Source organism: Malaya genurostris, chromosome 1 (assembly GCF_030247185.1).
Source record: "Malaya genurostris strain Urasoe2022 chromosome 1, Malgen_1.1, whole genome shotgun sequence".
Classification (NCBI taxonomy): Eukaryota; Metazoa; Arthropoda; class Insecta; order Diptera; family Culicidae; genus Malaya; species Malaya genurostris.
This window is the reverse complement of record NC_080570.1, coordinates 144,382,435-144,397,494: the sequence shown is the minus strand read 5'-3', so window position 1 is coordinate 144,397,494 and position 15,060 is coordinate 144,382,435. Positions and strand designations below refer to the sequence as shown.

General features: G+C 36.8%; 1 protein-coding gene across 5 annotated transcripts in view; it reads right to left on the bottom strand.

Annotated features, from left to right (window-relative positions):
- Window positions 1–15,060, bottom strand: part of LOC131426045 (glutamate receptor ionotropic, kainate 2) — a 318,947-nt gene that overhangs the window by 236,520 nt on the left and 67,367 nt on the right. For all 5 annotated transcript variants that reach the window (XM_058588453.1, XM_058588455.1, XM_058588452.1 and 2 more), the window contains exons 2-3: window positions 11,418–11,573; window positions 11,217–11,311 (exon numbers count right to left, since the gene is read on the bottom strand). In XM_058588453.1, coding sequence (XP_058444436.1) covers window positions 11,217–11,311; window positions 11,418–11,573 — 251 coding nt within the window. The remainder of the gene's footprint in view (window positions 1–11,216; window positions 11,312–11,417; window positions 11,574–15,060) is intronic.

Sequence of the window (15,060 nt, the reverse complement as noted above, 5' to 3'; positions counted from 1 at the left end):
ATTTCGAAGGCATCTTTGCATTAAATCGGTTGCACTGTAGTCGAGATTTCAGATTGGTTTTTTATTAGAACAGGATGACCAAGTTGGCGGTTCAATGCATAGGACACTAGCCTTTACAAGCCAGTTGTCGCGCGTTCTAGCCCCGACCTCCGTAGCTCCGCAGTCATGCAATGCTTCTGTAGGCTATTAATCGGCTGCGAAGTGTGTTGAAACAGAAGGCCTAATTAAACAAAAGTAATGTGTAATACCAAGTCATTGCTCTGGAAGTGGATGACTATGACTTTCAGTTTAGTTTCGTAAAAGACATCAAAAGAAATCAGTTTGAGTTAAAAAAGGGTTTTTCTTGAAAGATCCTAACTTGCAATGTATGGATGGATGGTAAGAAATACAATTACCAAACTTCATCCGAATCAAAAATTGCGTTTTCTAGACTTTAAATTCAATTTTTCTCAGTGTATGAGTTGATTAAAAAATTTTTTTTGATTTCGATATTCTAAAATTTGACTAACTTTGTGAAAGCTACTCTTGCCACACTTGTTTGTAGGACTTGTAAGATTCTCTCCGCAATTTTTTCAATAAACATTCTTGGAAGCATTTTCTGTGAAATGCAAGAAAATTTTTATTTTAAGTAGTTTCACCAACAACTTCAGTTCAAAAAGCGCTAACTGAATGCATCAGTCACGAAAAAAAAAATGTTTTAATTTACTCTACAAAATGTTCAAAGCCACCAAACACGAGGAGGGAAAAATTAAAACAATAGAGCAAAAAGACTGATTTTCTCAGGGACACCCTAAGTTGCTTGATTAAAATTGATTCACTGCCATTGAGTCCATGACGTCTTCAGCAAAGTTGTTGGAAATAAGCTAACGCATGTAATGCTTCGTAACGCCTTTAACTTACAAGAAAGTAACGCATGTAACACTTTGTAATGCCTATTATTTACAAAAAAGTAACGCATGTAACGCTTTGTAACGTCTTTAACTTAAAAAACGCATCTACCGCTTCGTAACGCCAATTACTTATAAAAAGGTAACGCACGTAACGCTTCGTAAGGCCTCTTACTTGCAAAAACGCTTTGTAACGCCTATTACTTACAGAAAAGTAACGCATCGTAACACCTCTTACTTACAAAAAAGTAACACATGTAACGCCTGTTACTTACAAAAAAATAACGCATGTAACGCTTCGTAACGCCTCTTGTTTACAGAAAAGTAACGCATGTAACGCTTTGTAAAGCTTGTTACTTACAAAAAAGTAACGCTTGTATCGCCGTTACTCGAAAACAGGAAAGCATGTAACGCTATCAAAAAAGTAACGCATCTAACGCTTCGTAACGCCTTAAACATTCAAAAAAGTAGCACATGTAACGCTTTAAAATACGTTAAACTAACAAAAAAGTAACACCTGTAACGCTTTGTAACGCCCTACTTACAAAAAAGTAACGCATCTAACGCTTAGTAACGCCTATTACTTACAAAACAGCAACCTATGTAACGCTTCGTAACGCCTATTACTTACAGAAAAAGTTACGCATGTAACACTTCGTAACGCTTTTAACATACAAAAATAACGCATGTAACGCTTCTTACAAAAAAATAACTCATGTAACGCTTCGTAACGCCTATAACATACAAAAAAGTAACGCTTCGTAACACCATTAACTAACAAAAAAGTAACGCCTGTAACGCTTTGTAACGCCTTACTTACAAAAAAGTAACGTATCTAACGCTTGGTAACGCCTATTACTTACAAAAAAGTAACGCATGTAACGCTTCGTAACGTTTTTAACATACAAAAAATAACGCATGTAACGCTTTTTACTCACGACCATAAGATGTTCAGGACGAAATATGTACAAGACAATATTTTAGCTATTGGGGCTGTCAATTAAGAGAATATCACCAGAAAAACATAGCAGGGTGCAAAAGTTTCCTATAATTTCATGGGAAATAGTTTTCCATATGATTCTTAGAATTAAATAAGAGAAGAGTTGGGTTTATTATATCGTAATTTAATTTATTGCTTTAATTGTTTTTATTGTCAGAATAGTAATAGACATGGCATTCTACGAAACGATTTCATGTACTTGTGGATGTTGCACATAACACATTTATTATGTGTTCTATTTTCTACACGTCATTTTGCACAAACTATTTTAGTGCAATAAAGATTGATAGTTCTTTTTACTTATTCTTTCAGAAACAAAAATAAGTTTTCTTTAATATTCAGTAAAAAAAACATCGATTTAATAGTAAATCTATTACGATTTTTATAGAAGGGAAACATGTTTCCCTTGAGCGTTAAGGGGTTAAAGGAGGTTTCTTCAGCAATTTTATGACCTTTCTGTAGAAAAAGGTAAAATGTGTATAACAATTTTTTCAACAACAGCAAATACATCGAAAGCAAAACAACATCGACAATGAATGAATGGACGAAGGTGCGTTAGGTGAATCAATAGCCTCGTTGGATGGTAACGAAACTATTTCTTCCACAAGGAGAAGCACAAACGAATATTGATTTGATTTTTTTACACTTAAATACAATCATAAGTCCCAAATTCAATTCTAATGTCCGACATTTTTATCTTTATTAATACCAAAACACTGTTCTGAACAAAAAATGACGATTTCCACACCCATAATCGATTTTCACCCTCAACGAAGCAAAATATTAAATCAATAATAATTGATCGTTAACCGTTCAACGACACGGCCGTGTCCAACCCGGAACATTGTTCCGAGCAATAATCCCGTGAAATACTGTAAATCACACTCAACGGGTGATTTATGCGAACGCAGTATCGGAAGAAATATCAACTGAAGAAAACCTCCGCTCCAGTTTTTTACCCGCAATCGATTGCGATAGTTCGCATTTAGATCGTCTCGTCCGTCGTCCGTCCCACCACCACCACCAAGCCTGGACTAGAAATAATGTCCTGGGTTGGGAACGGGACTGGACGGGGTGGTCGTTTTTTTTTTGTTCTTGTGTTGGCGCCAAGCATACCAACATAGAATGCCATGCCATGCCAAGCCTTAGCCTACATGCGGATGTGAGTCAAATGATGCACCCTTCGTACCTTTTTTTGTGTTTTGGTCGGTCCTGAGATGGCGATTGTGGCAACTGATTTGCATATCGATATTTTCTTGCTTGGCTTGTTTGCGATAGCCGCCTCAGCGGTTTTGTTCTTTGATTGCGAACATGGTTTTTGCGATGTCGAAGTCTTGGATAAGCCTGGGAAGCGAATTTTCGGAATGTTAAAAAAACAGGAGGTTGAGGAGAGTAGCAAGCAGAGTAGTAGCGATTAATATTCATTACTTCGTACGAGCTTCGAAATTGGACCCGAAAGTTGTTCCTCGGTCAACTTTTGTCCTACCGACAATAATACGCAATCATAGTGCACAATATATTAAAACTTTTGACAGACTTTGCTCGTTGACAAATTTGCACATTTCGGTGCGAACTGAAGCTCGAATGAACTGAGACAACTTTCCGTGACGCGAAGCCGTCCGCCCCGTAGAAAATTGCAAATCTCATCAACTGACAGAGATTGAGATGCTGACTGCCGGCAGCTTCAACATCCGTTCGTCTGCCGTCGTCACAGCGGAGAAAGTTAATATTTCACGAGTGATGCGCTGCGACGGGCTGAGGTTCGTTACTACCGAATGTCGGGAGGGCCCGGTCAAAGACCGTCGATGGCGGTGGTAGATTTACCTATAGTAAATTGCAAGCCATACACCGGCAGAGGGCCGTAGCAATCGACTGTCTGATGGTGCGCCAGGAAGATTAAACACGACAACCGGTCTGTCCGTTGTTCATCCGCCTGGCATGGCATGACTTTCGGCGGTGGCAGTGACAGAAGTTCCGGAGCGGTGTGTACGGCTAAAGAAATATGTCTCAAGGCGATAGTTTCACCGGGGTTGAAGGGCATCTGGTACTAGTTTAGTGCTGCTCGTACTTTTTTGTTGTTGTTCAGACTCACAATTTTTTGTACGTACTTTTCAACCTGTAATATTGTGCCGACGGTGAAGGTACTAACCTCTTCGAAGGAAGGCAAAAACCGATTTGAATGGAGAAGCATCGAGCACACGGTGGTGACTTTGGGCTAAAACAAATTTTGTGTGTGACGCGTTTGTCTCTTGCGGTTTGCAATGAGCAGGACCGAACTCCAAGAAATTCAATGGAATGGTTTTAAATGGCCGCATGAATCGCCATCCTGCTCGTTTTACCCCAAATGCCCGGCAGTTTTAGGGTTTTCTGTAGTATTTGTGCTGTAACTTGAAAAGAAATCGAGTGCGGTCTACTGAAACAGCTTGATTTTATGTAAACATGTCTGGAGAATCGAATGGAAGAGTGTACACTGGCCACACGAAACGTTTTGGTGGCTATTTTACCCCATTTCCTCCATTTCATGATATCTTATTGTAAATAGTCCCTAAATCTCGGTAAAACTTATTGGAAGTTTACTAAGTCCAGCTTATCTTATGTAAAAAAGTCTGTAGAACCGAATGAAAGAATCTACACTGGCCGCACGAAACGTTCTGGTGACTATTTTACCCCATTTTCTCTATTTAATGGTATTTTATTGTAAATCGGTCTTAAATCATGGTAAAACTTCTTGGAAGTTTACTAAATCTAGCTTATCTTATGTAAAAAAGTCTGCAAAATCGAATGCCAGAACCTACACTGGCTGCAAGAAACGTTTTGGTGACTATTTTACCCCAATTTCTCTAATATGTGAAATTTTCATCTAAATCACCCTTAAGTCCTAAGCGAACCACGTTGAAAGCATACGAAAACTAACTTATATTATGTAAAAAAGTCTGAAGAATCGAATGGAAGAACCTACACAAGCCGCACGAAACGTTTTGATGACTATTTTACCCCATTTTCTCCATGTTATGGTATTTTATTGTAAATCGGTATTAAATCATGGTAAAACTTCTTAAAAGTTTATTAAATCTAGCTTATCTTATGTAAAAAATCTGCAGAATCGAATGCCAGAACCTACACTGGCTGCACGAAACGTTTTGGTGGCTATTTTACCGTTTGATGTCTATTTTACCGAGATTTAAAGACGGTTTACAATAATATATCATGAAATGGAGGAATTGAGGTAAAATAGCCACCAAAACGTTTCGTGCGGCCAGTGTAGGTTCTTTCATTCGGTTCTACAGACTTTTTTACATAAGATAAGCTAGATTTAGTAAACTTCCAATAAGTTTTACCGAGATTTAAGGACGATTTACAATAAGATATCATGAAATGGAGGAAATGGGGTAAAATAGTCACCAAAACGTTTCTTGCAGCCAGTATAGGTTCTGGCATTCGGTTCTACAGACTTTTTTACATAAGATAAGCTAGATTTAGTAAACTTCCAAGAAGTTTTACCACGATTAACACCGATTTACAATAAAATACCACAAAATGGAGAAAATGGGGTAAAATAGTCACTAGAACGTGTCGCGCAGCCAGTGTAGGTTCTGGCATTCGATTTTACAGACTTTTTTACATAAGATAAGCTAGATTTAGTAAACTTCTAAGAAGTTTTATCATGATTTCATACCAATTTACAATAAAATACCATGAAATGGAGAAATGGGGTGAAATAGTCATCAAAACATTTCGTGCGACCAGTGTAAGTTCTTCCATTCGATTGTCCAGACTTTTTTACATAAGATAAGCTAGATTTAGTAAACTTGCAAGAAGTTTTACCAAGATTTAAGGACGATTTACAGTAAGGATCTCATGAAATGGAGGAATTGGGGTAAAATAGCCACCAAAACGTTTCGTGCGGCTAGTGTGGGTTCTTCTAATCGATTCCCCAGACTTTTTTACAGGCTATTCCAGAATACCGTACTTGACTTCTTTTCACAGTTACAGAGCGAATGTTATAGGAAACCCCAAAACTGCTGTACATTTGGGGTAAATCGAGCAGGATGGAGATTCGTGCGGCCATTGTAAACCATTCCATTGAATTCCTTTGACATTTTTACATAAGAAACGCTTTAGCTTGTTGACATGAGTTTAAGATTTCTTTGCGGGTTTCCATAGATTTTTTCCCACTGTGCGTTGTAGTAAACCGATTGGCCTAAATGTTGGTAGGGGAGACCGGGGCTAGCCCGACAGCTTATATCTATATATAAAGTTGTATGTTTGTAACGGCATAACTCCGGAACTACTGAACAGATTACTATCAAACTTGGCACAGATATTTCTTGCTCCTCAGAGATGGTCATTTTTTATGGGGAAGGGAGCGTAGCAAGTGTCGTTAACAGGAGGAGTCATGATAAAATTTATCTAATTTAACGAGAATCAATACTTTTTGAAGACCATAGATAGTTTTTGCGCAACCTAGATATAACTATAAAGGGGGTGAATGTAATGAGGGCCTCTAAAACGGCATGTGTAATGTTTGTAACGCCATAACTACGGAATTACTCAACGGATTACTATTAAGGGGAGAGAGTGTGTAGCAAGTGTTCTTAATATGGATATAACGAGTGCCTCTAAACAAGGAAGATTAATGTAAAGTTGATAGAATTTTCCATAAAACGATACTTCTTAATAAGTACAGATATTATTTGCACTTCAGATGATCCTAAGAGCATTTTTAAGGGGTGAGTGGGAGGTGGTGGATAAAATAAGGGTCTCATCCAAGGGGGCTGCAAAGTTGAAATTGGTAATAGAATCGACCATAACTCCAAAACTACTCAAAAGATTACCACACCCAACTTAGCACAAGTTATTATTTCAGTTCATAGGTTCGATATTTTATTAGGAGGGGGTATAGTTAGTATTAGCGAAAATCGACATTTTTCGACAGGCACAGATAATTATAACAACTGAAAGAAGGTAAGTATATTTATAAGCGTGAAAGGATATCAAGTGTCGCTAATAAAGAAGCTGGAAGTCAGATTGTTTGTATATATCAGTAAAGTTCCATAACAACCCAGTAAATTATCACAAAACTTGGAACAGGTATTTTTCACAATTCAAAGGGTGTCATAAGGGTATTTTTTTATTTTTCTCGACGAGCTTGGATATTCATTGCAGAGGTGCCAGACGTAAATTTACACGATTTTCTTCTAGTGTGTCCCTTACAAACATTTACCAAAATGCCTCTTTCGAAATGGATTCCGGTTAACATATATTCTTTTTAGTCTTTACAAAATGTGTATTTTTTGGGAACGGGTTTTACTCCATGTTAGTTCCATAAACATTTAAGATATTTTCTCCCTTAGTATTGTGGTCTAGACCCTTACTATTGTGGTCTGTAATATCCACTTGTCATAAAATTCTATGCGTTTTTCTGCTAAAAAGGTTAACCTAGTTCCTTTTCAGAAGCCGTAATAATTATGAAATCCGCAGTTGCCCAAGAGCAACTCAAACAAATAATAAGTAAACCATCCCGTTCAAGTTCCACGAAGGATTAGAAAGTTGCTTGTCGAAGTAAATTTAATATTTGTATCACCTCATTCACATTTAACATTTGCTAAGTTTTTCTTATGTTCGTGAAATGATTAATTTTGTTTTTAGATTAATAATAGTAAACGCAGACCAGATTTCGCAATTCGATTATTCATTACCACGAAAAGCGAAACATCGAACAAAAAGAAATAAAAACATCTAGACAGAAAGAAAGTGACAAACAGTTAAACAGTTTAAAGCAGCGATGAAAGCGTTCTCATATCTGTGTGACGAAGTCATTTAGTAGAGCTTATAATATAATGTCTGTATTTCCACTCTCTATCAATCGGATGCCATGGCCTTGCGTTAAAGCTACCGACTTCCACTTCAAAAGCGTAGGTTCGAAGCTGTTTCGTCTTTAACAAACATGTTCAATAATATTCATAAACCTTTAGCCTTCAAGCCTTCAAAATTTAGCCTTCAAGTATGCAATTAAGCTCTCCCCCTCAATTATTTTGTATGGCAAATTTCACTCGCCTAATTAAGTTTGTAATTCTATTTTTAGATCAGCACGAATAAATCGCAGTAATCAAATTTGGGTACAAATAGACATTAGGAAAGAAATTGGGTATGAACTAACATTCTTGTGACATTTTTTTAATCTTAAATAGCTCAACTTGTTATGAATCTGCTATGAAAGGTGTAAGTTTTTGGTATTCAGTGTTGATATTTTAGCTCTTAATTCAACCAAACCTATTTCGTTAGACACTCTCTTCTGATCGGGTATACGACGAGTTGGTAGGACTTCCCTTTAGAACGGTTTTAAGCATGTTTTCATCGGCTGAGAGAAATGAGGGTGAGCCTTGCCATGTTGCAAAATTACTTCACGTTTACGTTTATTAACCAATAACGTGAATAAACAAAGTACGAGTCTCAAGTTCAATTCATACGGCACCCGATTGCCTACCTTCCGAATAATTCCCATTGGTTTTAAATTTTAGTAAATAACTAGTAGAGTGATTTCGGCGGATTTTGCAAGTTTTACTTGTTTTTGCGACAATTCTAGATCTTCTAACTTTTTGTGGTGCTCCAACACGTTCCTCGTTTTCCAAATCAAATTTGCCACTTCAAAGCCGTGCAAACCACCCCCGACACAAATAACTCCCCACGAAAACACTTCATTCGTAACAAAATTTGACATGTTCATACTAAAAAAAAGTATTGTTGTTTACGCTTCAGCTAAATGACACATACTGATTGTGGAACTGTCACTTTCCAAAGCATATTAGGAACGGCATATCATTGGAATAAAAAATCAAGTACCGCCATCTGTAAGAAAACGGCACGAACTTATTTATACACGTATTATTACACTTACTACACTTTACCTGGATTCCTTTCTATGTCATGTTTGAGAGTTAGTTTTTTTGCCATAGGGTACATCCAATATATCTCAAGCTCCAATACATCCAATTATCTCAGCTCCAAGAATCAGAGTGAGACCTGCTGTCTCTATTGGATAGAATGCCTTTAAGAGTAAGAGTTTCTCAAGGGGCGGGTAATGTTTTCCTTTCCGTTGTTTATTGCTTTGGGGAGGTTCTATAGCTACAAAATGGCGGATTTTTTCGCGAAAAATCGCAGTTTCACTTTGAACAACCACCGAAAATCCGAAAAAAACAAACAGAAACGTTAGGTTCTAGAAAAACTTCTACTCTAACTATGCTGCTATGATTTGTTGACTTCTGATAAGTCTGCGCTAAGATACAATGAACACCGCAAATCATGATTTTCAAGAAGCGTCTTCAAAAATACCTCTTCACCGACCTATTTCTCAATATTTTTCCACGAATACTTCTAATCATGCAAAACATTCGAGTTTATTTTGTTAAACGATAATTCTGAACGACTCTACTAATGAGATAACTATTGGTAAAATAACCCTACGTGAAACCTAAATATTTTGCTTGATCAAACCATGTCAATTGAAGTCCGTTCAACGTGTGGATATTTTTGTCTGAGACATCAGTATAGACTTCAAACTTAGGTACAAAATAAGCGATTTACGAAAAGCATTTACTCTCTCTGTCCTCCTGACGGTTTACGTTGAACCGCAAGGTGGCATTAGCAGTCCAACAGAAACTGCTAATGCACTGATAGGTCAAATACAAAACGTAACACAAGTGAAAAGAGTTAAGTGCACATGACACAAATTGCATAGTTTTTGTTATATAGTTTCCAATAAGGAAACCTTCTAATACAAGCTAGCTCTGACAGTTGTCCCGAAGATAAATCAACGAAGTTGAAACAAGAAATACCATTTACAGAGAAATTAATATTCACTTTGGACTCTTTAATCTTAAAGATAAACTGTGCGAGTTAGTTTATCTTCTACAGGAATGTTGGCTAATCTTTCAATTACTTCTTTTCAGTAATCTGCGATACCAAGTTTGCGAATTAAAAGTTTTAATTTCATGAGCTACAACACAAATCCCCTTCGGAACTGCAGCTGCAGCCCTTTTATTGGAATCCATCCAACGGTTACAAGTGATTCCGAAGTTTCAATTAAATTCTATCGGAAAACTTTCCTAGGTTCGTTACAAAGACGGTAGACAGAGAGAGAGAAAGATGTATAGAATTATACAGAAGTGCATACCAGGCAAGTAAGTCCAGTACTGACAGCATGTGTAGGGGATGTTTCCGGAAAACCAGCGAAAACTTTCCACCAAATGAAACAAAGTCGAACGCCAAACTAAAGCAATTCATTTGCCCCAGCTGGAAGCTTCCGTTGAGCTTTCGAATATTTATCGGTTTATCCACTTTAACACTTAATTCTGGTAGGGGAAGGTGACAAATGTCGGTAACAGCTGCATTTGGCATGCCGAGGTTCAATGAGTTTCTGATTCATGTTTATTGCAAACTACTTTCGAAAATTGCGTGTGATTCCGAAACCGTTGCTACATGAGTACATTTAGTTACTTACTTTTTTTACTGTGTGTAATTTTATGTAGCTACAAAAGCAAGATACAAGATAGCATAAAAACAATGCTCAATACAATCAAAAGTCTATAACTTCAATGCATTTTCAAATTTCCAATCGAAAACGATCATTAATAGGTTATGATAAACTTCAATACCGACCACTTGTTTATGAGCTCGGTACCTCACTTCCAGAACAACTGATCTAGAACATGTTTGGCACACAAACTTGTTAACAGAAAAGCTTGAAACTATTCTTTCATCTTTCCCCAATCAAAATTGAACCAAAAAAAAACACCGTCGCTAACAGAGCGGTGCACATGAAGCCACTATCAAGTCTGTTAATTCTATCGCATTGTTTTTTTTTGTACACCCATCAGTAGAAACTTTTCTGTTTTCAACGCTCTGGCGAGACTCTTCTGCCGACAAAAAAAAGCCCGACACAGTACCGTATCCGATTTCCGAGAAGGGTACGAAAGTCGAGAGTTCGAACTGACAACAAGCCAAATATCAACTCTTGCGGATAGAAGTTTGCATAGTTAGTTTTCAACTTTCGAGTTGCTGCGGCCGCTGACTTCTCGGGTCGCAAGGGGGAGACTGAAATTTACAGTTGCGCAAAACAACAAAAAAAGAACTGGGTCATGACAGAATAACATTTTCCGGTACTTTCCGAGTTATTCAACGACGAACGAAAGAAACTGAGGTTAGTCTTCGTTGTAGGAATTAAGAAGACTGATTATTTTTTTTGTTTTATCATGAAAATTCTGACCACGAATCTGTAGCAATAGAACAAAAAAAAGAAACGACAAAAGGAAATCGATCTCCGCACTTACCTCCATCGTATCGCAGATGCTCTGCACGTGGCTTGCCGTGTGCGACGACTGCGGCCCAAAGATGGCTGCCACGCCGACCCGCAGCAGGTGACAAACTGTTTGTAGGCGCGAGACGGGAGCAGCAAAATAACAATAAAACAAAAAAAAAATATCCGTTATTTAAATCTCGTTCCGTAAGCAGTATTTAGGTGTTCAACTTACCGCGCTTCGATGCCAGAAAGCTGTCCTGGGGCGAGATCCGTTCGATCTGGGCCAGCAGCTTGGAGCGCGGTAGAATCGTGCGGTCCGAGTTGATCTTCTCGACCGCGTACCGGAACGCAATCTCCTGATGGTCGTCATCCGGGTGAAAGAGGCCACCTGAATGAAAAAAAAAACAGAACACGGTCAACAGTAATTGATGGCGAAATTTGAACGAGCGTAGGTTGATGTGCAATGGAATTTGATGACGATGATGACGCACAGTGTACCGAAACAGGAAATAAGACGGTCGAATTTACGTAGACTTTTTTTTACGAGCCTACTTCGTGGGAAAAGATGAGTTTATAATATGAATATTCGTATCCTGCAATTTTGTAAAAAAACTTAATGTAGTTTCAAAATCCAAGATGGCGACTTCAGGCTTAACGTTATTTCTTTGAAATGTTCACAATATGGAATGAGCGTCGGATGCGAGAAATTCTTGCTCCCGTAAAATTGTTCCGATAACTAACGTTAGTTAATTTTGATAGAATATCTAATAAATCAAGTCCTTTCGGTTGTAGTTGAATGGAGACGGATTTCATGTTCCGTTCATTTTTTCCGGCTATGTACTTTCATAGGTTAAGGACCCCCTATTTCATCTCATTTGTAAGAACGTTACCTTAAAAACCTGATTTAGCCACTAATATCACTATGATTTTTCTCATATTTCTGCTTAGCTCGCCTTGCTCCACATTGAGAATTGGTTCACATTTCTGGTAAATGAAAATAATATTCGAAAAACACTAAAAACACTTCTGATATGTTCACTACTCTACTCCTAATTTCATCTCAAAGGATTTTTATTCATCCTATCGTTGGTCCTTTATTCGCCCTATTAATTAGCAACCGCGACAGCAATCAAAACAAAACATTGCACATTGCAACAGTCTCAGGTTCAAAATGTCAGAATTCTTCTTAAAAAGGGCCTAATGCCAACTATAAGACAACACACGATATTTTTAGAATTGTTACTATTTAGGCATTGGCCCTTCTAAAAACAAAATGCAGAGCCAGAGATGCCATTTGTACAGATTTATCTGTATTGTATAGATTTTTGCGTTCGCATACTGCTTTAAATTAGAGTACAGATTTTGTACAGATTTCTCTTAACAAATGAAATGTGGTTTTCTGATGAATGACGCACCCGACAGCATGAAACGTTGCATACGTTACATTTTTGTGAGTTTTAGGTGTCACGAAGCATAACATGCGTTATTTTTTGTGATTTATAGGGTCCATACATTACATTTTTTGTATGTTGTAACGCTTATCGTTACAAAAATTTACATGCGTTACTTGTTCGTGAGTTATAAATGCTACGAAGAGTAATATGCGCTTTTTTTAGTATATTATAGGTGTTATGGAGTGTTACATGCGGAACTTTTGTAAAAATTTGAGGTGTTACATGAGTTTCTTTTTAGTATGTTATGGGCGTTACGAAGCGTTACATGCGTCACTTTTTAGTATGTCATAGGCATTACGGAGCGTTATCTTTTAGTATGTTACAGGAGTCACGAAGTGTAACATGCGTTATTTTTTGTGATTTATAGGTATTACGTAGAATTACACACGTTACTTTTTTGTGAGTTTTAGGTGTACCGAAGCGTTACATGCGTTAATTTTCGTGTTTTTTTGTGTTACGAAGCGTTACATGCGATAATTTTTTGTATGTTATATGTGTTACGAAAGAAATACATGCGTTACTTTGTCGTGATTTTTAGAAGTAACGAAGTGTAACATGCCTTAACTTTTTTGTGATTTATAGGCGTTTCATACATTATTTTTTCGTGAATTTCAGGTGTTCACTTTTTTGTGATTTTTAGTAGTAACAAAACATTACATACGTCACATTTTGTGAGTTTTAGGTGTTACAAAGCGTGTCTTTTTAGTATGTTATAAGCATTACGAAGCATTATGTACGTTACTTTTTCATATGCGTTACGAAGCGTTACTTTTTGTGATTTTTAGATGGCACGAAGCGTTAACTTTTAGTATGTTATAGGTTTTACGAAGCGTTACATGCGTTACTTTTAAATATGTTATGGGCGTTACTTTTAAGCATGTAATAGGCGTTGCATTCGATGGATTTTAGTATATTATAGACGTTACGAAGCATTACATGCGTTACTTTGAAGTATATAATATATGTAACGTTACGAATCGTTACCTGCGTTACTTTTTTACGAATTATGGGTGTAACAAAGCATTTTATGTGTTATTTTTGTTAAGAGTTATCTGTGTTACGAAGCGTTACATGCGTTACTTTATAGTATTTTGTAGTAGTTACAGAGCGTTACATGCGTTACTCTTTTGTAGGTTAGTTGTGTTATATGCGTTAGATTTTGTGGTTTATAGGTGTTACGAAACGTTACATGCGTTACTTTTTAGTATGTTGTAGGTGTTATGTAGTATTACATGTGTTACTTATAGTATGCTATAGAAGATACAAAGCGTTACATGCGCTACACTTGAGTATGTTAAAGGTGTTACAAAGCGTTACTTTTTAGTATGTTGTAGACGTTACGATACTTTTTATGAACTATGGAACGCTGCGTTACTTTTTTGTCAGTTTTAGATGTTACAAAGTGATACATGCGTAACTTTTTAGAGTTTTAGGTGCTACGAAGTGTTACATGAGTTACTTTTCTGTGAAATTTAGATATTACGAAGCATATCTTCATTGTCAGTTTTGGATGTTACATTTTTTAGAGTTTAAAGTGGTACGAAGCGTTACTGAGTTACTTTTTCAAGGGTTTAAGGTGTTACGAAGCGTTATCTTATAGTGCATTATAGGTGTTATGAAGCGTTACATTTTTGTATGTCATATGCGTTACGAAAAGTTACATTCGTTACTTTTTGTGATTTCTAGATGTTATGAAGCGTTACATGCGTTACTTTTGTGTAAGTGTTAGAGGTAACGAAGCGTTAATTTTTGGTGAATTTTCGGTGTTACGAAATGCTACATACGTTACCTTTTAGTATGTTATAGGCGTTACGAAGTATTTTTTTTCGTTACTTTTTCGTATGTCATATGCGTTACGAAGCGTTACTTTAAGGTGTTACGAAGCATTAACTTTTAGTTTGTTATAGGACGTTACATGCGTTACTTTTAAACATGTAATAGGCCTAATAGGCTTATTATTATAGACGTTACGAAGCGTTAAATGCGTTACTTTGAAGTATATAATGTACGTAACGTTAAGAAGCGTTACATGCGTTACTTTTATACGAATTATTGGTGTTACATATGTTACAGTAATTTCGGAACGTTACATGCGTTACTCTTTTGTAGGTTATTTTTTGATATATGCGTTAGATTTTGTGACTAATATTTGTTACGAAACGTTACATGCGTTACTTTTAGTATGTTATGGATGATACAAAGCCTTACATGCGCTACATTTAAGAATATTATGGGCGTAACAAAGCGTTACTTTTTATTACGTTGTTGACGTTACGAAGCGAAATATTCGTTACTTTTTTCGGACTTTTAGGTGTTACGAAGCGTTACTTTTTGTGACTTTTAGGTGTCACGAAGCGTTACTTCATTGTCAGTTTCAGATGTTACAAAGCGATACACGCGTTACTTTTTTGTAAGTTTTAG